The 21909-nt window shown below is 43.4% G+C and overlaps 3 protein-coding genes across 3 annotated transcripts; 1 reads left to right on the plus strand and 2 right to left on the minus strand.

Moving 5' to 3' along the window:
- The first annotated feature begins 3140 nt into the window (after positions 1–3140).
- Positions 3141–5876, plus strand: LOC137894294 (aquaporin-9-like). Its single transcript, XM_068739774.1, has 6 exons — positions 3141–3239; positions 3519–3645; positions 4410–4547; positions 4654–4772; positions 5198–5415; positions 5666–5876. The coding sequence occupies exons 1-6, from the start codon at positions 3162–3164 to the stop codon at positions 5874–5876; spliced, it is 891 nt and encodes a 296-aa protein (XP_068595875.1). The 5' UTR covers positions 3141–3161.
- Positions 5877–10001: 4125 nt separating this feature from the next.
- On the minus strand, positions 10002–16065 carry LOC137894116 (uncharacterized). Its single transcript, XM_068739589.1, has 7 exons — positions 15913–16065; positions 15687–15811; positions 15537–15603; positions 13512–13665; positions 11815–11957; positions 11575–11685; positions 10002–10523 (listed from the first exon to the last, which is right to left on the minus strand). The coding sequence occupies exons 1-7, from the start codon at positions 16063–16065 to the stop codon at positions 10344–10346; spliced, it is 933 nt and encodes a 310-aa protein (XP_068595690.1). The 3' UTR covers positions 10002–10343.
- Positions 16066–16649: 584 nt separating this feature from the next.
- Positions 16650–20495, minus strand: LOC137894112 (uncharacterized). Its single transcript, XM_068739584.1, has 7 exons — positions 20272–20495; positions 20046–20170; positions 19886–19952; positions 19200–19353; positions 18796–18938; positions 18556–18666; positions 16650–17503 (listed from the first exon to the last, which is right to left on the minus strand). Exons 1-7 carry the CDS (start codon positions 20422–20424, stop codon positions 17327–17329), a joined length of 930 nt encoding a protein of 309 aa, XP_068595685.1. The 5' UTR covers positions 20425–20495; the 3' UTR covers positions 16650–17326.
- Between the last annotated feature and the right edge of the window lie 1414 nt (positions 20496–21909).

Raw genomic sequence — 21909 nt, forward strand, 5'->3', positions numbered from 1 at the left:
TAGAATTCAATATATTCCTTCTGTCCACTGATCTGTCCATCTGCTTGCGCCAACCTACAGAAGGTGGCAAAGTAGTTTCAGGCTTGGTGCGTCAGGGTCAGATTTTATTTATCACAGATGCAGTGAAGACTGGCTAGCTTAGTTCACACACACACACACACACACACATAACATAAAATGTCAACTATTTATCTATATCAATTCCCTAATATGGATGTCTCAAAACTGCAGATGTGCATAACTCTCATTAGACTGTTGGGAATGAAAGTACGTAACCTACCGAACAGGAAAATACAGGTCTATTTTAGTGCTGTGGTGTCGCCGCCCTACCCTGCTGTAAAGTGCGCTGGAAACTCAGCAGGATGGACTCATTCTTTCTCTCTCCCAACCACTCACATGTTTAAGTATTTCTCTTAAACCCAGAAATACTATAAACACGTCAGTGCAATCAACTGTGTTTACACACAGACATAACACAAACTATTTGGGGGGTGCTCATGCGTGAGCCTGCCTATGGGTCGGGAAGCACAGCCAAAGTGTGGATATAGGCTTCTGTGGTTGAAATATGATATTTGACTTATGTATGAGATAGATAATATTATTATTCTAAAACAAATATCACCTTTATTATTTCAGTACTATTATGGTGACACTTTAAAACATTTCTTTATAACTTTATAACAAATAAAGATGCGTTTTTTTGTTCTAGGTGTAGTGCTACTTGACATGCAATACTTTTAGCCTGGTATGAATGGTTGTTATTACTGTACTACCATCTGCATCAGCCAGAAGATGACACATCTATGAAAAAACCTCTACAACAAATTCCTTTGTTTATCCTTGAGCACTATATGGCAGTGTAGGTCACTAGAAACCAAGATGCTTTATAAAAGATTCAATATTTAAAGGAACAATTACTTATTATGGTGATTCTATGCACAAAGTTTGCAAAACATTTGTATGTTGTATATAAAATCAGTGACGTACAATCAGGGGAATCATTTATTTTTGCAATGATTTCCAAAATTGTGTTAATTCCCAACTGGATGTAAATGAAAATTGAATTGCTGAATAACTCCAAGAGAAATGTATCATCATAAATATTTTGGAACCATGCAAAAAACAACAACAAAGACAGCTTTTGGGTCCTGGCCTAAAGACACGACTGTTAAAATATCAAAGAATAAAGGATGGATGCAAACCTGCTGAGGCAGGGAGGAGAAACGGGGGAAATCCCGAGAGGTAATCCCACAAAGGAATGCAGAGCATTTCCTTTATTGTTTGAATTTCTTGCCATGGCTCACTCCAAGTTTTGTCTACATTTCTTAACAAATTCAACATGCCTGGCATGCATTCATGGGGAGATTCCTCAATTCAGAAAGACAAGATGCTTAGACTACACTAGACAATAGAGAATAGCAAGAGATGGTTTGATTACAATAATTTGTCTGCATTACAAATAAAACCTGCAAACACCAAATAATTGCAACAGCAGCTGCACAAATAAATAATATGTAATCAACTAAAAATAACTATGTACATAAATAAACGCATTTGAAAAAAAAATATGGTGTATGATTATTTTGTATTTTGTAAGGAAAAATACAACGGTTTGTAAGGCCATGGAGCCTTGGAGGTTGACAGGTATGGAATAATGATGAACGTGTTGAGAGGCAGCCAGGTTACGATAGGCTGTTCAAAATCCACCCCATAATCACTATGATTATTCCACGCTTTTCAGCCGTGTATGGTCCAGACAGGGAGCTTTCCTTGGATGAAATGACCATTGCATTCAAGGGACGGTCAACCTTGAAATTGTAGAATCCCAAAAAAACGGACAAATATGGCTATAAAGCATTTGTCCTGAGTGAGGCCAGCTCAGGCTATGTTGTACAGTGGTCCATGTACACTGGAAAAAATGCACACGATGATGAAGCTGTAGGTGCGACACATCGTATTGTTTGCCAGCTGCTGGTCCCACACACAGGGAAAGGGCATGAAGTATACATGGACACAGCTACTACACTTCATCAAGCTATATCTTCAAATACAGTGGTACCTCTACTTACGAATTTAATCCATTCTGGGAGTAGCTTCGTAACGTGAAAACTTCGTAAGTAGAGACGCATTTTGAATGTAAATGCACTAATCCGTTCCAAGCCCCGCAAAAGTATTGTAACGGTTCATGTTTTAGGAGTGTTCATTATTCCTACGCTGCAGAGAGTCCGCAAAGGCATCCAGGGAGGAGGGGCGGTGCATACGCAACGGGTTGCCAGGCAGATTTTAGGCGATAGCCAATGGCAGAGCAGCTACGAGCAGCTATTTTTGACTTCGTAGCCTGAAACGCCTTCGTAACGAGAGGCAATATTTTCCCATTCAGATACTTCGTAACCTGAAACCTTCGGATGTAGGGACATTCGTAAGCTGAGGTACTACTGTACGCTGCTTCATGAAGTTATGACTTTCCACCAGCAGATGGCAGACACATGCCACTTAAATTTGAGCCACATTTGTATGGAGAGAAATTTGTGTCAAAAAGATTTGCACCCGCAAAATGGATTTGCACAACCGCAAAACGGATTTGCACAACCGCAAAACGGATTTGCACAACCGCAAAACGGATTTGCAACCAAAAAAAATATTTGCAACCAAAAAAAAAGATGTTGATAGATAATAATAGCATTGTTTGAGATTCCGCCCCCCTCACCGACTTAGGACGCAACACGGTCACCACAACAAATAATAGCAGCCCCGGACTACAGACGACCATCGGAGGACATGATTCTATGACATATGTTTTTTTCACGGGTTCAGGAACACTCTGGAAAACTGTTGTCAGTAAACACATCAGTGCATCAGGTAAAGGTCAATGCTGCCAACGTCTTCAAGGTCACCTGAGATGGGCCGACAATAGCGGTCTGACGAGGCCACGTTTCAAATGTCCATCCTGCCTGTCCTCTGCTGGGAATCCTGGTGTGTTGAGGTTCCAAGAGGAGTGTGATGGTCGTGCAGATGGATCAATGGTCAGAGCTGAATGGCTGCGGTCCGTTAGAGGTGGAGATTTGACTGAGAGCTTTGATATCCTCAGATTCACTCGGCTGGACTTCTGGCAGTTTTAACAGCAGCTGGCAGTGATACCCTAAAAACACCAACATAGAAGCATGAGGAAACATTGTGCGCTCAAACATGGAATACTCAAAGAATTCCTGGCAGAATTCCTGGGGACGTTTGTCTTGGTTGTAAGTAGCATTTTCTTCCTTAAAATGTAAAAAAAACATACATATTTAAATAAGTGTTCTAATTTATGTAACTTTTGCAAAATCCGGATTTTTTATTCATGGACAATGCAGATGTATGTGTTGGCTTGTACGTATCAGCTTTTTTTTGGGGGGGGGGGGATCAAACTTCTGTAGAAGAAGCCTCAAAATCCTGAAAGGCCAAGTGTATCATATAGGGCAATAAAGGGTTAAAAGAGACTGAGCCGACTGAAGGGATGTCACTTTGTCTTTGTTCATCAGCTGTTTGGCTGCGGCTCCGTCGCTCAGACCGTCCTCAGTCGAAACGCTCTGGGGGAGCCTCTCACCGTCCACATTGGCTTCTCCGTCGGGCTGACGATGGCCTCGTACGTAGCTGGTGGCGTGTCAGGTAAACGTGGTGCCGTGCACTCCTGCACACAGGTGCTTGTTTCCACGCCGGTAATCACACATGAGCCGCTAAGGCCCAGTAAGTATTCAGGTATAGACATGCCAGCAGGTATGCTTCGCCATGCATCCACCGTTTCTGACCCACACCTTGCCCTCATGCACTTAAGCAGGCTGATTTTTTTATCTGTTGCAATGAGAGCATTGTTAGTTATAAGCAGCTTTTAATAATCTGACTTCATGGCTTCCGGTCCGGCCATGTTCCCTCCGCTGGTGCCAGCTTTCTGTCTGTCCAGATTCAGGGAATGTGTACTGAGCATTGATATGTGAGCGCCTGGAGCACAGCGAGGGCATCCATAACCGTGGGCTCTGAATGTCCTGCGAACTGCATCGATCACAGGCTACGTTCATCTCTGACGTGGGCCAGAGTCAGTCCAAATGGGTCTGCATGCCCGAGACTATTTCACATCAGAGGGACCAAATAATAGATTTCATCAGGAGGGAACACAGATTTTTGTTTTGAACAATAAAGGCTAGCGTGATGTGAGCATGTTTTTTTTAGAAAAAAGGTTGAATTTGTAATAAGTGAACATTATTCTCTTTGCTTGTGAACACAATAAAACCACGGAGGCCCCCTGGGGGCCGCTCCCCTTCTGCTGCCCCTCGTAAACGTGACGCCTCTCTAATGATGGAACGGATATGAAGCCAGACACCCTCCCCCCACCCACTTCACCCATCTCCCACGCTCTGCTTTGTCCTCTGTCCCAGGGGGCCATGTGAACCCTGCTGTGTCTCTGGCCATGGTGATTCTGGGCAAACTGAAGATCTGGAAGTTTCCCTTCTACGTCATCGCTCAGTTCCTCGGTGCTTTCGCTGGAGCTGCAGCAGTCTTTGGGTTATACTACGGTGAATCCATATTGGTCCATAGTAGTATGCAATTCAAAGTTAACACTCTTAGTGGGATGTGAAGGGATCCGTGTTCAGTTTAAAATATACCTTTTCCTCCTCACAGACGCCTTCATGGACTTCACCAGTGGGATTCTGTCGGTGACAGGAATCAATGCAACAGGACACATCTTTGCATCCTACCCTGCTAGACACTTGTCAGTCCTTGGCGGCTTCATTGATCAAGTGAGCTCTGGTTGCTTCCACTTCTACTCTGCACTGTCGCTCCCGTTCAGGCTTCAAATACTGCAAAGTCAGGCAAATGCAGCTAATGCAACATCGATTGCTCTATTTAGTCTGACAACCCCCCCCCCCCCCCCCCCCACCCTCTCTCTGGCTGTTTTGGGGCTAATGACCCATTTCCTGGCATTCACTGGGAGGTCAAATCACTACTATCAGCAACTTTTTTAATCAGGGCAGTGATCCACAAATGAAATGTGTCGCTTAATGTTGCAGAAAACCAGTTGCCATTGCTATACATATTTCATTCATTTAAAGAGGATGCTTCTAAAACGAATTAACAAAACATTGTGCAGAAGATGAGGCCAGAGGATGGAGAGATCAGATCATTAGCGTTAAGCACGACTAAAAATGCTGTCGCGCCGCTGCAGGTGGTCGGGACGGGGATGCTGGTCTTGTGCATACTGGCTATCGTTGATGGTGGAAACATCGGAGCGCCGAAAGGCGTGGAGCCGCTGGCGATAGGCCTGATCGTCATGGCCATCGGGGTGTCCATGGGACTGAACTGTGGCTATCCGCTGAACCCTGCCAGAGACCTGGGGCCCCGACTGTTCACAGCTGTAGCAGGATGGGGCATGGAGGTCTTCAGGTAACTGTAGAGTCGGGGAACATATCAGGATTTCTCTCGTGCCCATGGCTAAATGCAGCAAAGACATCATAGCCTGTTACATTTTTACCTGCACAGCTTTGTCTCTTAGCAGGATTATATTTTGAATGAAACCTAGAGGGACAGATCGCCGTGAAACAGAAGCGTCGTCGTTTATTCCCATCTATTATGAATGAATACCAGACAGATTGAGGAAAATGTGTCTACTCTTCTTATGCTCGCATGTCTCCAGCACCGCAGACTACTGGTGGTGGATCCCCGTGGCGGGGCCCATGGTGGGGGGCGTGGTCGCTGCGGTCCTCTACTACCTGCTCATCGAGCTGCATCACCTCCACGATGAGCCAGAGAAGCCCCCTGAGGAGGGAGACGAGGGCGAAGAGGACGAGGAGGATGATGATGACAGCAGTCTTAAAGACAAATATGAGATGATCACCATGAGCTAAAGAGACAATTTAATTAACCTCCAGGATCAGCTGGTCCCTGCAGTCGACTTACAGTCAGTTCAGGTGAAGGATTAACCTGTTCACTGTCTTCCGATTGGTTGACGAGCTGCGCAATAGCCCCTTACGCCTAGGATAGGCGCTCGGGCCTAATAAAGAATTTACTCAAAAACAATACAACTTTTTTTCTGACTACGCAATTATCACACAAAATACATTTTCAGAATGGTCTTGACGAGGGCTACGTGTCTGTGTGTGTGTGTTGTTTAGTGCCGGGGTGTGTGCTGTTGAGTGTCGTGTGTGTGGGCGTGAGTGTGTTGGTCCTGCTACAGTCACAAACACGAGTTGACGAGCGCAGGATAGCCAAAAAACAACGACCAACTGAAAACTTTAAATTAACAGATTGAAAAAATGCATGCGTTATGCAAGCAAATAAATACATTAAAACTGGTGACAGATTGTGCAGGAAGTCACTGCCAAAGTTCATGAGAGACAGGCGAGTGACAGCCCAGCCAACAACCACATGAGCTGTAGTGTCAGGATCCTCGTGTTTTTGTTTGCTTTTGTTTTTCTCCCCCTGGTGTGTGTTGGTCTGGAGCTGGGCGGAGCCGGAGTCACCACTCACCGGCACACCTGCCAGCCATCACTAATCAAGCCACCTTCACTCCACTCTGGATATAACACCGGCCCAGTTCACAGCCCATCGCCAGATTGCCTGCTTGCCTACGCATTCATGTTTTTTGCCATGACCCCCGCTGGACTCTGCACACCACTCCACCCGACCAGACCCAGCCTAACTCCGTTCTGCCGACTCACCTGGATAAGCTCTGGACACCTCCCAAGACTCAGCCACTCCAACTTTCAAATAATAAATAATTTTGTTTTTTACAACCAGCCATTCCGTCTTTTATCTGCATTGTGGGTCCAGATCTCAGTTCTTCATGACAGTACGAGACTGACAAACAAATAATCAGAGTAACCTGTATAAGAGCATGACATTTGGAGCGTTCACACAGGGCAGAGATCCTGGTACTTATCCCCTCTAAAAGCCGCCACCACCACACACACACTACTCTGACTCTCCATTCAGCTTTCTTTCTCACGTTCACCAATTTGATCCATTCCCCTGTTACTTCAACGAGATCTTCCCAGTGTAAAAGGATCCTGTCCTTGGCCCTCTCCGAGTTGACTTCTGACCAGGCTTTCTTATTGATGCCAAACGAGCAACAAGGACTTCTCAGTGTGATGTGTTGGTAAGCTGCCCGTTGAATAAAATGGAACTGTCAGTGCTGTCCTCGATGCTTGCTTTTACAAACAGAGAAAGACAATCACACCTGGATCAAAATCTGCTATTTTGTGGCAGACAAAAGTTTAGTGTAATAAATGCTATTTATTTACAAACATTAGGTACACATTGTACATCGTATGACAGTTTCTACCCGATTCCTGGCACCGCCGGCATCCCGCGGTCTCACTACACTACAGCTATAACTATACCGCAGCATACTTACGGTAATTTAATTTAAACCGACTGATGACCAAATCATCCCTCGGAAACAAACGCGGTCATAAGTCAACGAGTATTTGTAATTGTAAAGATTTGTCCTTCATATCCCTTTGACATAACTTTGAAGTCATTAATGTGTACATTGCTTATCCCCCTGGCTCATGATAAAGTGCTTTATCACAGCTTATGATACAGCTACATTTATCTAAACTAATTGGCCGATTTCCCTCCACTTATCCAGGATCTACTGCACAGATCTTTGTCCAAGGTAAACAAACTTTGGTCCAGTACCTTTTAATACAATGACAAGTAAGTTAGTATCACATTTAAACAAATAATGTAAACAGCATTTCAATAATCATGCACACCAGTTAGTCTCAAACCCACTCACCCTGCTGAGTTGCCATAACAACAGCTCCATATCAACAAAACATGTCCAATGGCATGTGACGTTTGTATTCAAGATTGTAAGAGATAGACAGAGGGGTCCCACTGAAAACATTTTTAAGTTTAACATATTAGAAAAAAGTTTGAAGAGGAATTAAAAATAAAGTCTTTGGTGGACATACAATGGGAACACTGTTCCAAAATGACCTCAAATACATCTTTGCATTTCTGAACATCAATTTCCTCTTTGCCTTACAAATATATACTTGTCTTTTAATCTCAAGATGATAACATCTAAGATTATGTGGACTCAATCCCCCCAGTAGTTTATGAGGTTGAAAAGCACTCAAAACCTTTATGCAAAGCAAGTAGCCTACCTTGAATTTGTAGGCTACTTGAGTACAGTCTGTTGTATAAAATGAACAAAGACCGACTGTGACAGTGAGTCATTACGATGTCAGGTTGAATTGAACAGATGTTGAATGTCTCCTTTAAGTCTTCATGTTGACGTGGATTCAACCTGAAAAGAAGTCAAAAGCAGGCAAAAAAGGACATCGAGTTCATTTTCTGATTCCTACTCTGATGCCATGTTCATAAATGTTGTCAAAGTATGTCCAGCTGAAAGAGGAGGAATTTCTTGGCGGTGTCCATAACCCAATCCATCTGTCCAAACGCATCAGGAAAACACACACACACACACAAACAGAAATTCACCCATATAGACTTTATCCAAAATAAATGCTACTTTCCACTTTGGTTGTAATGCTCACCCCTGCCAAGTGAATCCCAGTATTCTTCAGAAAAACAAAACCTACCAATTTTAAAAGCTGTTTGCTCAAGTTGTGTATCTGCTCTTCAATGACATGTTTGTTCCACTACTGGGAGGCTCATTTTTCAAAGAAAACATATTATGGACACAGCATAAAGGAAAAGCCAAGGGCTGTGCAAGATTATTGAAACATATTTTATCAAGGGCAGTGCTTCTTGATCATTTCCAACCATGAGGAGATGTTGCAACTCTTGCGTAAGGTCATATTTGGATGTTTAAAGGTACACGATGCACCAGTTAAATACCAGCAGTTTAAATTTGAGTTTGTGTTTGTGGTGAATTTGTACAGCCTGGACAGGTGTCAGTGGAAGATGTTTTATTTGAGGAAATATTCCAGCATCTCTTTTACATGATGCCATCAGCTGTATCCTTGAACAGTTTTCTTGCTTCATGTAGAAATGTATCTGCAGATGATCTAAATGCTGCCTTTCTCGGTCTTAGAACTGCATCAGGTATCTGGTGGGTATTTTCACTTTTCACACTAATTTAAAATATCTGGGTGTGTCGTTAGTTGGCAATTACACTTGGAAAAAATACAATCTAAGGTTGCAGCTGGCTTGTATGGGGTCAGCTGTTCTGCAGCTGGGGGTCAGAAGTGGGCATGCCATACAAATGATCAGTGAAATCTTTAAATCATGTGCAACACATACAGGGAGCTGCTGCATTCTGAACAAGTTGGAGACCAGACAATTTGTGTTTCACGACAGATAGGAGGATGTGGCAGAAATCTAATTTGGAGAAAATCAAGTGATTATTATTTTTTCTTCAGTAGATAGTAAGACTCCAAGCCTTCTGGCAGTGGGCTTGTGTCGTCTGACAGGGCAGCGAGTGAAGTCGTTTGGATGGTGGGACCTGATCTGCAGCATTTTTCTTGAATGGATCTTCAGTGTAATATCTTTTCAGGTCATTCACTTGGTGCGATGCCTTTGCCTGGCCTCAATGAAGACACATCTATTATAGGACAGTCCCACCCTCACATCAATACCTCCGTCACCAGTCATACAGTACCTCAGTGATTATGATCTTCACCTTACTAAGAATACCTCGACAGATCCTTGCCAGCCAACTATGAAAAGTTAGCACTGTTCCACTTTGGCTAATGCCAGCTAAAGAACTAGCCGTTGCAATGTTTGCCACAAAAATAATGTTGTCCTTTTAAACTCGTGCATTTTTAAGTTTAGGCAAAATTATTACATTTACTAAATGCTGTGCTTGGCATCCTGGTCAATCTATAGCCGTATGACCATTTCTTTGTGATCTTGTCAAAATTATAAGGGCAAAATCAAAGCAATTTGCAGTTATGAATTGCTGGTTTATCAAAATCCTGTTCATCATATCAGATTGTGAAGGAAATCTTGTGAGTGGAAGCACGAAGTTCTCAGAAGATGGATGATATCATCGGTTGAAGTATTTATTGTAGCTTGATGTACATCACGAGGCAATAAAGATAAGCATTACTTGTGTCAAGAAGTGACGACACTGTGTTTACTATATTCTCAGACTAATTGGTCAAACAGTATTTTAAAGACGTAGATTATATCATTATTACATATTGATAATCATCATATAACACATGAAATCATTTTCAAAGAACAATTATCCATTCATTCATTCAAAACTCGGGTTACAGGATTTACTGGCGCCTATCCCAGCTGGTGAGAGTTGGGGTACAACCCCTGATCATTCATGAAAAATGATTGGATGGACGATTTGATTTGTTTGTTTTTAGCTTTGATAGTTGATGACTTCAGCTGTGTCCGTACGTGCTATAAAAGCGTTCATTGACGTAATCTCCTCCTGTTATTGGAGGGTATTTGTCGGAGCCGTCCAGGCAGGTGATCACAAATTCATCATCTGGATGAAGGAAGAAAGCTACACACTGTCTTGAGTGACTGTCTCCAGCAGGGGGCAGCAACACTCTGTGGCGCTGAGGGACAAGACAAAAACAAGAAGACTTTACAGACAATTCACTCTCAGAACTTCTTGCTTATATCGGGCAAACTTGTGAGGTAGTCCAACATAAACGGGGCTTTATGGAACTCAAACCCAAACAGTAAATGTTTCAGGGGGAAATAAAGTTTCTCCAAACTTGCAGCATGTTTTCTATTTAATGGGTCGATACATACAAATCAACGACATACCTATTTGTGGCTCCAATTGTTATTATACCCCTTTGTTTAAACAGTTGTGACATCACACGTCATGAGACGGCTTACTACTACTGTACTTTCTTCTTGTCCCGTGAGGGGTCGCCACAGCGAATCAACCTTCTCCACTTCACCCTGTCCTTTGCATCGTCCTCCCCAACACCAGCCACTCTCATGTCCTCCCTCACTACGTCCATGTATCTTCTCATGGGTCGACCTCGTTGTTAACCCGGGCCTCGGACGATCCGTTATGACTTTATTGTTTACATCGATTTGCATGTTAGATTTTGGCACATTGAATGCCGGATGCCATTCCTGACACAACTCTCTGGATTTATCCCACCTTGAGACAGCACAAGGGAGAAACTGGCAATGCTACTTTAGCTCCTGCTAGCTGCACTACCCGTACTATGAGAGTGCATTGAGACAGCTTACTATACAGTATTAATAGTTAAATGGAAATGTTTCACTATTATATTTCCCAGACCTATATTAGGCCTATATAAGGAAACAAAACACACTCTTCAGCAGAATTTTAGTGTTTTATGGGAAAAATAGCTTCCCTTTAAAGAGCATCTAAAGGACATTAGCATGTTATTATTTCAAATTGAATCTGATGGCTTCCTATTGTCTTTGCTGTAACAGCTGTGCTAAGGTAAATTTAATGATCTTCATCATTCCCAGTTTTAATCAGTTAAATATCGGGTATTCATTATGAACTCTATTGATAGATTACTCCAGGTTATCATTTATTGTATTTTCAGGTTGATTATAATTCTGTCAGATCATATATCGGTATTCTTTATTCATACTTGTTTCTCTAACACTCACCACAGAGATCAGCTGATCGTTGGTCCAGCGTTGCATCAGGTCAGCAATGTTAATGAGGGCGGCTCCAGGCATTAAAGGAACGTTGATATATTCACCTGAACGTCCGAGCACCTGTAGATTAACAACAGTCAAGTGGATTAAATACCTGAGGAATTATATTTTGGATGTAGCGCAAAGGCTTCACTTCATTATAGATTTGTAATGCTGCATTCAGAGAAGAGAACATGCTGGTGAGGTTACCTGCAGACCCTCATGCTTCTGGAACAACATGGTGAGGGTGCCGTAGTCTGAATGCTCTCCACATCTCACCTGATCCTCCTTCACTCTCTCTCCGTCTACAGGAGGGTAGTACAAAGTCCGCAGTGTTGTGGCGTTCTTGTCAGCTAGAGGAGACACAACGGGACTGTTAACAAAAAGGAGCTTGTGTTTTCAGAATCAGAATCAGTTTCTTACAATTGTCAATAAGGGTTCACAGACTAGGATTTTTTTCTCTGTGAAGTTGTGCAACATGTAATAGTAATGACAAAAATAAATGCAAGCTACAGTGCAATGCTGTAGCGTACGCCCTAAAATGGATTAAGTTACGGATAGTCCGAGTGTCCGAGACCGTAGTCCCCAGCCGTGTGATCTGCAGTGGGTCCAGTAGGGGGGCGGTGAGGGTCTTAAGGTGGTGGAGAACCAGACGCTCAAAAGACTTCATGACTCCAGATGTCAGCGCCACCGGTCTGTAGTCATCGAGTCCTGTGATCCTTGGCTTCTTGCGGACAGGAACAATGGTGGAGGACTTGAAGCAGGCTGGCACATGACAGGACTCCAGGAAGGGGTTAAAGATGTCTGTGAAGACAGGAGTCAGGTCACTGGCACAATGTTTCAGGTTGGGGGGGGGGGGGGGGGGGACATTGTCCGGCCCCGCAGCTTTGCGGGGGTTCAGCTTCATGAACTGTCTGTGCACGTCTTGCTCCTGGATGCATGGGCAGGGGAGGTGGGGGGAGTGTTTGTGGAGGCCTTTGATGAGGTGCCCTCCATGTTGTGGGCGGTGGAGGGAGTGACTGGAGAGTCCGGGAGGGGTGTGGAGGGTTGGGCGATCGAAGCGGCAGTAGTAAACGCTGAGCAAGCGGCAGGTCTTTCAGAGCTCGGGGGGGGCTTTGGGCTTGTAGTTGGTAATGGCCCTCAAGCCCCTCCAAACTGCTGCAGAGTTGTTGGCAGATAACTGCTGCTGGAGTCTGCGTGAATATGCTGATTTAGCGTTCTTCAGCTCCCTGATAAACCTGTACTTCACCTCCTTAGAGCTGAGCCTGTCGCCGCTCCTGCGTGCTGCCTCTTTCTCACGTCTGATCTGGCTGAGCTTCGGCGTGAACCAGGGCTTATCATTAGCAATACTCACTCTGGTGCGCGTTGGTATAATGCGGTTCTCATTGTAGCTGATCCATGAGGTCACCGTGTCCGTGTACTCATCCAGATAGTCCGTAGCAGCCCTAAACACGCCCCAGTCTGTCGTCTCCAGACACGAGCGGAGCTCCTCAACAGCCTCACTAGTCCAGATCTTGGTCGTGCTTGCTACAGGTTTAGCAAGCTTCAGTCTCTGTCTGTATGCTGGGATGAGGTGGATTAACACGTGGCGCGGGGCAGAGCGCGATAGTCACCGCCCACAGTCGTGTAGCAATGATCCTACCTGTTCTTCTCTCTGGTGGGAGAATGACCCAACTATTGTACATAGTTTCAACAAAGCAAACCCTCAGTTAGATTCCACAGCTGACTGCTGGACAAGATCGTCCTCACATGTGCTGATTACTGCATGAACAAAGCCCAAAGTATTCCCTCACGTCACCTTATGACTGATTAATTCTCTTTTAACATGCAACTCCTGCATGAACTCCTGCAACAGCACACTCCAAGTGGAGTACAGTAAGTGTTGCTTGATGTATTTATTTACATACTTCCAACAAAACGATGAGCACTCTTGAATACTTCAGGGTCAAGGCCCAGACTGTGGGCCATCAGTGCTAACACCCGGCGACTCAGCTCGTCACAGCGGAGGAAGAAAGAGGTATGGAGCTCCTGGAAGTCTGCTGCAGCTCCTGATGGCCATTTCTAAACCGGAGGAGAAAATAATTAGGCTTAACTTAAATCTTATTGATGAAAATGCAATCAGTCACTTTTAATATTAATATAAACACATCAGAAAAACGTTTGGTAAGGAGCCCTTAAGATTTGTTCAGGTATTCAGGATTAAATGGGCTTGATAGGACCCTCGAAGGCGGCTCGGTGGCGCAGTGGTGAGCACTGTTGCCTCACAGCGAGGTGGTCGCAGGTTCGTCTCCGGCTTGTGGCCATTCTGTGAGGAGTTTGCATGTTCTCCCCGTGTCTGCGTGGGTTCTCCCCGGGTTCTCCGGCTTCCTCCCACCTCCAAAGACATGCAGCCTAGGCTGATTGGTGACACTAAATTGCCCGTAGGTGTGAGTGTGTGTGTGGCTGGTTGTCTGTCTCTGTGTTGCCCTGCGATGAACTGGCGGCTTGTCCAGGGTGTCCCCTGCCTCTCGCCCATTGACTGCTGGGATTGGCTCCAGCTTGGCCCGCGACCCGATAGCGGAATAAGCGGTTAGAAAATGAAATGAAATGAGGACCCTCGAAAACAAAAAGTCTAGAAGTACGGGAAACCTTCAGACTGAAGGAGTCTTATCGGGTCTTGTTGACTCGTGGGACCGGGGATATTGTTGGGCGGTGGAAAGAATACTGCGAGGATCTCCTCAATCCTCAAACTGTTACTGTGATTTCTATGGAAGAAGCAGAGGTGGACACATCCATCACCCGGGCTGAAGTCGCTGAGGTGGTTGACAAGCTCCTTGGTGGCAGGGCACCGGGGGTGGATGAGATTCACCCTGAGTGTCTTAAGTCTGTGGACGTGCAGGGACTGTCTTGGTTGACAGGTCTCTGTAATACCGCATGGCATTCGGGGACAGTGCCTCTGGACTGGCAGACTGGCTCTCAATTTACCTGTCTTCCTACTCTCACCTATGATTGTGAACTTTGGGTCATGACCAAAAGGACAAGATCCCGGATAGAAGCGGTCGAAATGAGTTTCCTCTGCAGGGTGGCTGGGTGCACCCTCAGAGAAAGGTTAAGGAGCCCAGTCACCTGAGAGTGACTCAGAGTGGAGCCACTACTCCTCCACCGTGAGAGGAGTCAGCTGAGGCTGGGGCATCTATTTTGGATACCTCATGGACACCTTCCTTGGAAGGTGTTCCGAGTATGTCCCACCGCAGGAGTAGGCCTCGGGGAAGATTTAGGACATGATGGAGAGATTATGTCTCTCGGCTGGCCTGAGAATGACTCGGGATTCTCCAGAAAGAGCTGGAGGAGGTGTCTGGGGACAGGGATGTCTTAAATTCCCTGCTGAGACTGTTACCTCCACGGCCCGGCCTCGGATAAGCAGTGGCAGACGGATGGATGGATGAATTGAAGGAACATAGAAATGAAATTGGAACACTGTTTCTGAATTGACACATCTTTGACATTCCTACACAGTAATTCTGATTCCTATATGTGACCTGTTATACGTATAATAAATAAATATAATGTCATAATACTGGCTGAGAGGCTGACATCAACAATATAGGAACAAAGCAAAATCTGCAATGCTTTATTGATTCCTGCATGGATATCTTACACAAACACTACAGGATAAACACTACAGGATAAAACATAAAGACCTAAGTAAAACTAAGCTATTGATTAACTCAAGTAAATTTGTACTTTGGACATCTGATTAACTTGTCAAATAAAGTGGAATCTTCCTTCCAGTATGGCAAAGAAATATATCTTTGAACAGCAGCTGAAGTATTCTGGAGATCAAGTAAAATAACATAACAGTATAGAAGTCAGTTTAATTTCAGTCCACCACTGTTCTAAGTTGTGTCAATTGTATAGAATGAAAAAGACAAACTGTGATATTGAGTCATTACGATGTCAGCCAGAAGTGAACAAACGTTGAACGACTCCTTAAGGTCTCCAGGTCGAACTGGATTCAAACTGAAAAACAGTTATTCATATTTAAAATAAGTAGTCTTTATTATGAAGCAATAATTGCATTGTGTTAACTGACAAACACCTACCTCTCCTTCTCAAGTGACACCCAACCATGGTTTGCATGGCAGGCAAAAGATTTCCTGCTGAAGGGTCGTTTCAGTTCATCCGGCTGCAGGAAGAATTTCTTGGATACGTCCAGGACACGATCTACCTAACCAAAGACAGCAGGGGGAAAGATGCATTTCACATTGTATATGCAAATTAAATGACACTGGGGCACTTTTTTTTACTTTCGTAATTACATATCCTCACTTCTTCTTGTGTGATTCCAGTGTTCTCCAGAAAAACAAATCCAATTTCTGTAAAAGCGTTTTTCAGCTTGCTGCTCAAGTTGCGCGTCTGCTCCTCGCTGATATCTTTCTCATTCAGGCTGTACGCGCCGAAGTCGATCACTGGGATGCTCATTTTATCAACAAAAAGTGTTTTCCAAAGAAGAAATGGGCCGAACAGAACGAGACCCAACAGCACCGCTTGAAAAGGTTGTTGTGGTTGCAAGCTTATGTCACAAGAAACTGCCAACCAATAGAAAATAAGGTCAAAAGTCCACAGTACTGGACTTTCTTCTTGTCCCGTGAGGAGTCACCACAGCAAATCAATATTCTCCAATTCACCCTGTCCTTTGCATCGTCCCCCCCAACACCAGCCACTCTCATGTCCTCCCTCACTACGTCCATGTATCTTCTCCTGGGTCGTCCTCTAGCTCTGTCCCCTGGCAGTTCCATCCTCAGCATCCAACATCTCCTCCCTCCTTACATTAGATGTCGGAATATGCAAAGGTACCCAATAAACATGTATCACTTATTTTTCTTACTTGCATTCCATAACAAATCAAATGCATCAATCTATTAACTCAATTACAATTTTGCTGTTTATGTTTATGACAGGGAGTGGCAACCGTGAAAGTCCATCCACATTACAGTGAGAGTCCGATTTGCGGTATTTGATGTCGTATGAGTGAGCTGACAACAACAAGGCCCACCTCTGTAGAATGTGAAGCTGCTAATAATAATAATAATACATTTTATTTATATAGCGCTTTTCTGGACACTTAAAGTCGCTTGCTAGAGATGGTACACTTGTGAGTGGTCCAAGGATAGTTGTCAGAGGTCGATGATCTGTAAAAAGTGTAAACGTCCTTCCATACAAGTATTGGTGGAATTTCCTTACACCAAAAACAATGCTCAGCGCCTCCCGTTCCAGCTGAGCATAGTTAGACTCTGCCTTGTTCAGTGTCCTTGAGGCAAATGCAATTGGTCTTTCCTCACAATTAGGAAACACATGTGAGATGACAGCACCTATTCCCTGGGGTGTTGCGTCACATGCCAGTTGGATTGGAAGTGAGGGGCTGAAATGTGTTATAACCTTGGATGTGGTCAATGCATCTTTAGCACTCTGAAATGCTTCCTGACAGTCGGGTGTGTTTTCCAGAAAGGTTAATTGTCCTTTGTCCCTGTTTCATTGAAAAGTGAACCGAAATAAAATTAATTCATTCAGAAGACAGATTATATCATAAGTATATTGAAGTATGTATTGTAGTTTGATGTACTCGTAAGTCGTACTTGTGCCAACAAGTAAATAACAGATGCTATATGTGTTTGCTACATTCTGCATCAGGCAATGTGATATGCAAATAGAACTTGCTAAATTAAGCAATAAAGTGATGACTTCAGCTGTCAATTGTTCCATAAAGGCATTCAATGACGTAATCTCCTCCTGTTATTGGAGGGTATTTGTCGGAGCCGTCCAGGCAGGTGATCACAAATTCATCATCTGGATGAAGGAAGAAAGCTACACACTGTCTTGAGTGACTGTCTCCAGCAGGGGGCAGCAACACTCTGTGGCGCTGAGGGACAAGACAAAAACAAGAAGACTTTACAGACAATTCACTCTCAGAACTTCTTGCTTATATCGGGCAAACTTGTGAGGTAGTCCAACATAAACGGGGCTTTATGGAACTCAAACCCAAACAGTAAATGTTTCAGGGGGAAATAAAGTTTCTCCAAACTTGCAGCATGTTTTCTATTTAATGTGTCTATACATACAAATCAACGACATACCTATTTGTGGCTCCAATTGTTATTATACACCTTTGTTTAAACAGTTGTGACATCACACGTCATGAGACGGCTTACTACTACTGTACTTTCTGCTTGTCCCGTGAGGGGTCGCCACAGCGAATCAACCTTCTCCACTTCACCCTGTCCTTTGCATCGTCCTGCCCAACACCAGCCACTCTCATGTCCTCCCTCACTACGTCCATGTATCTTCTCCTGGGTCGACCTCGTTGTTAACCCGGGCCTCGGACGATTCGTTATGACTTCATTGTTTACATCGATTTGCATGTTAGATTTTGGCACATTGAATGCCGGATGCCATTCCTGACACAACTCTCTGGATTTATCCCACCTTGAGACAGCACAAGGGAGAAACTGGCGATGCTACTTTAGCTCCTGCTAGCTGCACTACCCGTACTATGAGAGTGCATTGAGACAGCTTACTATACAGTATTAATAGTTAAATGGAAATGTTTCACTATTATATTTCCCAGACCTATATTAGGCCTATATAAGGAAACAAAACACACTCTTCAGCAGAATTTTAGTGTTTTATGGGAAAAATAGCTTCCCTTTAAAGAGCATCTAAAGGACATTAGCATGTTATTATTTCAAATTGAATCTGATGGCTTCCTATTGTCTTTGCTGTAACAGCTGTGCTAAGGTAAATTTAATGATCTTCATCATTCCCAGTTTTAATCAGTTAAATATCGGGTATTCATTATGAACTCTATTGATAGATTACTCCAGGTTATCATTTATTGTATTTTCAGTTTGATTATAATTCTGTCAGATCATATATCTGTATTCTTTATTCATACTTTTTTTCTCTAACACTCACCACAGAGATCAGCTGATCGTTGGTCCAGCGTTGCATCAGGTCAGCAATGTTAATGAGGGCGGCTCCAGGCATTAAAGGAACGTTGATATATTCACCTGAACGTCCGAGCACCTGTAGATTAACAACAGTCAAGTGGATTAAATACCTGAGGAATTATATTTTGGATGTAGCGCAAAGGCTTCACTTCATTATAGATTTGTAATGCTGCATTCAGAGAAGAGAACATGCTGGTGAGGTTACCTGCAGACCCTCATGCTTCTGGAACAACATGGTGAGGGTGCCGTAGTCTGAATGCTCTCCACATCTCATCTGATCCTCCTTCACTATCTCTCCGTCTACAGGAGGGTAGTACAAAGTCCGCAGTGTTGTGACGTTCTTGTCAGCTAGAGGAGACACAACGGGACTGTTAACAAAAAGCATGTACATTGTTTCAACAAATCAAACCCTCATTTAAATTCCACAACTGAATGCTGGACAAGATCTTCCTCACGTGTGCTGATTACTGCATGAACAAAGCCCAAAGTATTCCCTCACGTCACCTTATGACTGATTAATTATCTTATACGACATACATAATGAACACCTGCAACAGCACATTGCAAATGGAGTACAGTAAGTGTTGCTTGATGTATTTATTTACATACTTCCAACCAAACGATGAGCACTCAGGAATACTTCAGGGTCAAGGCCCAGACTGTGGGCCATCAGCGTTAACACCCGGCGACTCAGCTCATCACAGCGGAGGAAGAAAGAGGTATGGAGCTCCTGGAAGTCTGCTGCAGCTCCTGATGGCCATTTCTAAACCGGAGGAGAAAATAATTAGGCTTGACTAATGCTGGATCTGTAAAGATGATATTCATATTGATGAAAAAATAATGAAAAATCTTAATCTTAACAGAAACACAAAAGAAAAAGAGGTTTGGTAAGGATTCAGGATTTACTGTATCCGAATGGACTTGATAGGGCCCTTGAAACATAGACATTTGATTCCTACCTGATGTACCTATGATGAATAAATGCAAAGTGATAATACTGGCTGAGAGGCTGACGTCAACAATATAGTAACAAAGCAGAATCTGTGAAGCCTGCAGGGATACCTTACACAAACACGACAAGATAAAATGAAGCTATACTGATTAACTCATGCAAACATGTTCTTTGGACTTTAATCTGATTACTGGTCAAATAAAGGATGCCAACGAAATACATTCTGAAATTCAAGTAAAACAACATAAAGGTATTGAAGCCATTTTACTTTGTCCACCACTGTTCTAAGTTGTGTTGCAGTTGTACAGAATTAAAAAGATAAGCTGTAATAGTGAGTCATTACGACGTCAGCGAGAAGTGAACAAATGTTGAACGACTCCTTGAGGTCTCCGGGCCGATGAGGATTCAACCTGGAACACAGTTAGATTTAAAATAAGTAGGGCCGTTTATTTAGTCATTTGTTTCAAGCCAAAAGTTCCTTGTGTTAACTGACAAACTCCTACCTCTCCTTCTCAAGTGACAGCCAGCCAAAGTGTGGATTGTTGGCAAAAGATTTCCTGCTGAAGGGTCGTTTCAGTTCATCCGGCTGCAGGAAGAATTTCTTGGATACGTCCAGGACACGATCTACCTAACCAATGACAGTAGGGGGAAAGTTGCATTTCACATTGTATATGCAAATTAAATGACACTGGGTCACTTTTTTTTACTTTCGTAATTACATATCCTCACTTCTTCTTGTGTGATTCCAGTGTTCTTCAGAAAAACAAATCCAATTTCTGTAAAAGCTTTTTTCAGCTTGCTGCTCAAGTTGCGCGTCTGCTCCTCGCTGATATCTTTCTCATTCAGGCTGTACGCGCCAAAGTCGATCACTGGGATGCTCATTTTATCAACAGAAAGTGTTTTCCAAAGAAGAAATGGGCCGAACAGAACGAGACCCAACAGCACCGCTTGAAAAAGGTTGTCTGTTTGGCGTTGTTGTTGCAAGCTTATGTCACATGAAACTGCCAGCCAATAGGAAAAAAGCTACATTTCACAGTGTTGCGTAATACTGAATAATCACATAAAAAAAAAACAGCTGTGGTAGAAATTACTGTGGACAGCTGGGGGAGGCTATCTAAAACCTACAGTACTATGCATTATATATATGTAGTGCCCTCTAATGTGATTTAAGGTGATCAGTATAATCAATAAAACTAAATAACATGCATCTCTATTGTTTTGTAATCGTGTGGCTATGGAATTGGAAATTCCCTACAATATTTTATCTGAAACATATAAACCTGAAGACTTTCTCTACAGACAGACACCAATTTGTCTTCTCCGAGGAGAACTGTAGAAATAACCGCACTGTCATCCTAACAAAGGGAAGACAAACACACATTGTCAAATGTTAGTTTAACTCTTGAAAACCAGTTTGTCAGGTTTCTCCTTTTTCCCTCGGTTCTTTTATTATATCTCGTGTTGGAGGTGTTTATTCAATAATGAGTCAGGATTTATCAAACGAATCAAGTTTACTGAAGGTTTTCAGTAAGTACAAAGCTGGTAAGGAATTACAGCGCTGGACTCGCCTACAGACGCGGGAGCGGGACTCTGTAGAAGAGTCCCGAATGTTCTACGGCAGTGATCTTTATAGTGGGCGTCAAAACACCCTCCTCCCAGGGGGTGCTTACACCCTCCTCCTGGGATGGGCCGTTAGGGCCCTAACTTATTCCCACCGTGTATCAGTTACAATGTGTGATACTTTATATGTGATTAATCTATGTGTGTGATTACATCAGAGTATGTAGAGATAAAGAAACTAAGCGTTTGTGCAACCTGTGTATTGTCAGCGTGCTGCATAACTCAAATATCTAACAAGTTTAACTCTTGAAAACAGGACTTGTTTGAGTTGAACATTTACTGGATGGTGCACATCCTGCACATTTTTATGTCAGATATCATGGGGGAGATTATTATATTTTGAATGATCTCTGGTGAAAATGCTATTTTGATAGTTTGTCTGTCTGTCTGTCTGTTAACAACATGACTCAAAAGGTTTACGGACGGATCTAGATTAAATTTTCAGAAACGTTTGGGAATCTTACCAGGAACAGAAGATTACATTTTGGTCATGATCCAGGAGAGATCCTGGATTCTGGATCACTTTGACATTTTTGTTAAAAATGCAGTGAATGCTTTATTTTATTAACCAGTCAATTGAGAATTAATTCTCTTTTGCAATAACCTGGACATAAGTTGCATGTTTTTGGTGGTGGGAGGAAGCCGGAGAACCCGGAGTAAGCCCACGCAGACACGGGTAGAACATGCAAACTCCTCACAGAAAGGCCACAAGTCGGATTTGAACCTGCAACCTTCTTGCTGTGATGC

The sequence above is a fragment of the Brachionichthys hirsutus genome, chromosome 5 (assembly GCF_040956055.1).
Source record: "Brachionichthys hirsutus isolate HB-005 chromosome 5, CSIRO-AGI_Bhir_v1, whole genome shotgun sequence".
Lineage (NCBI taxonomy): Eukaryota > Metazoa > Chordata > Actinopteri > Lophiiformes > Brachionichthyidae > Brachionichthys > Brachionichthys hirsutus.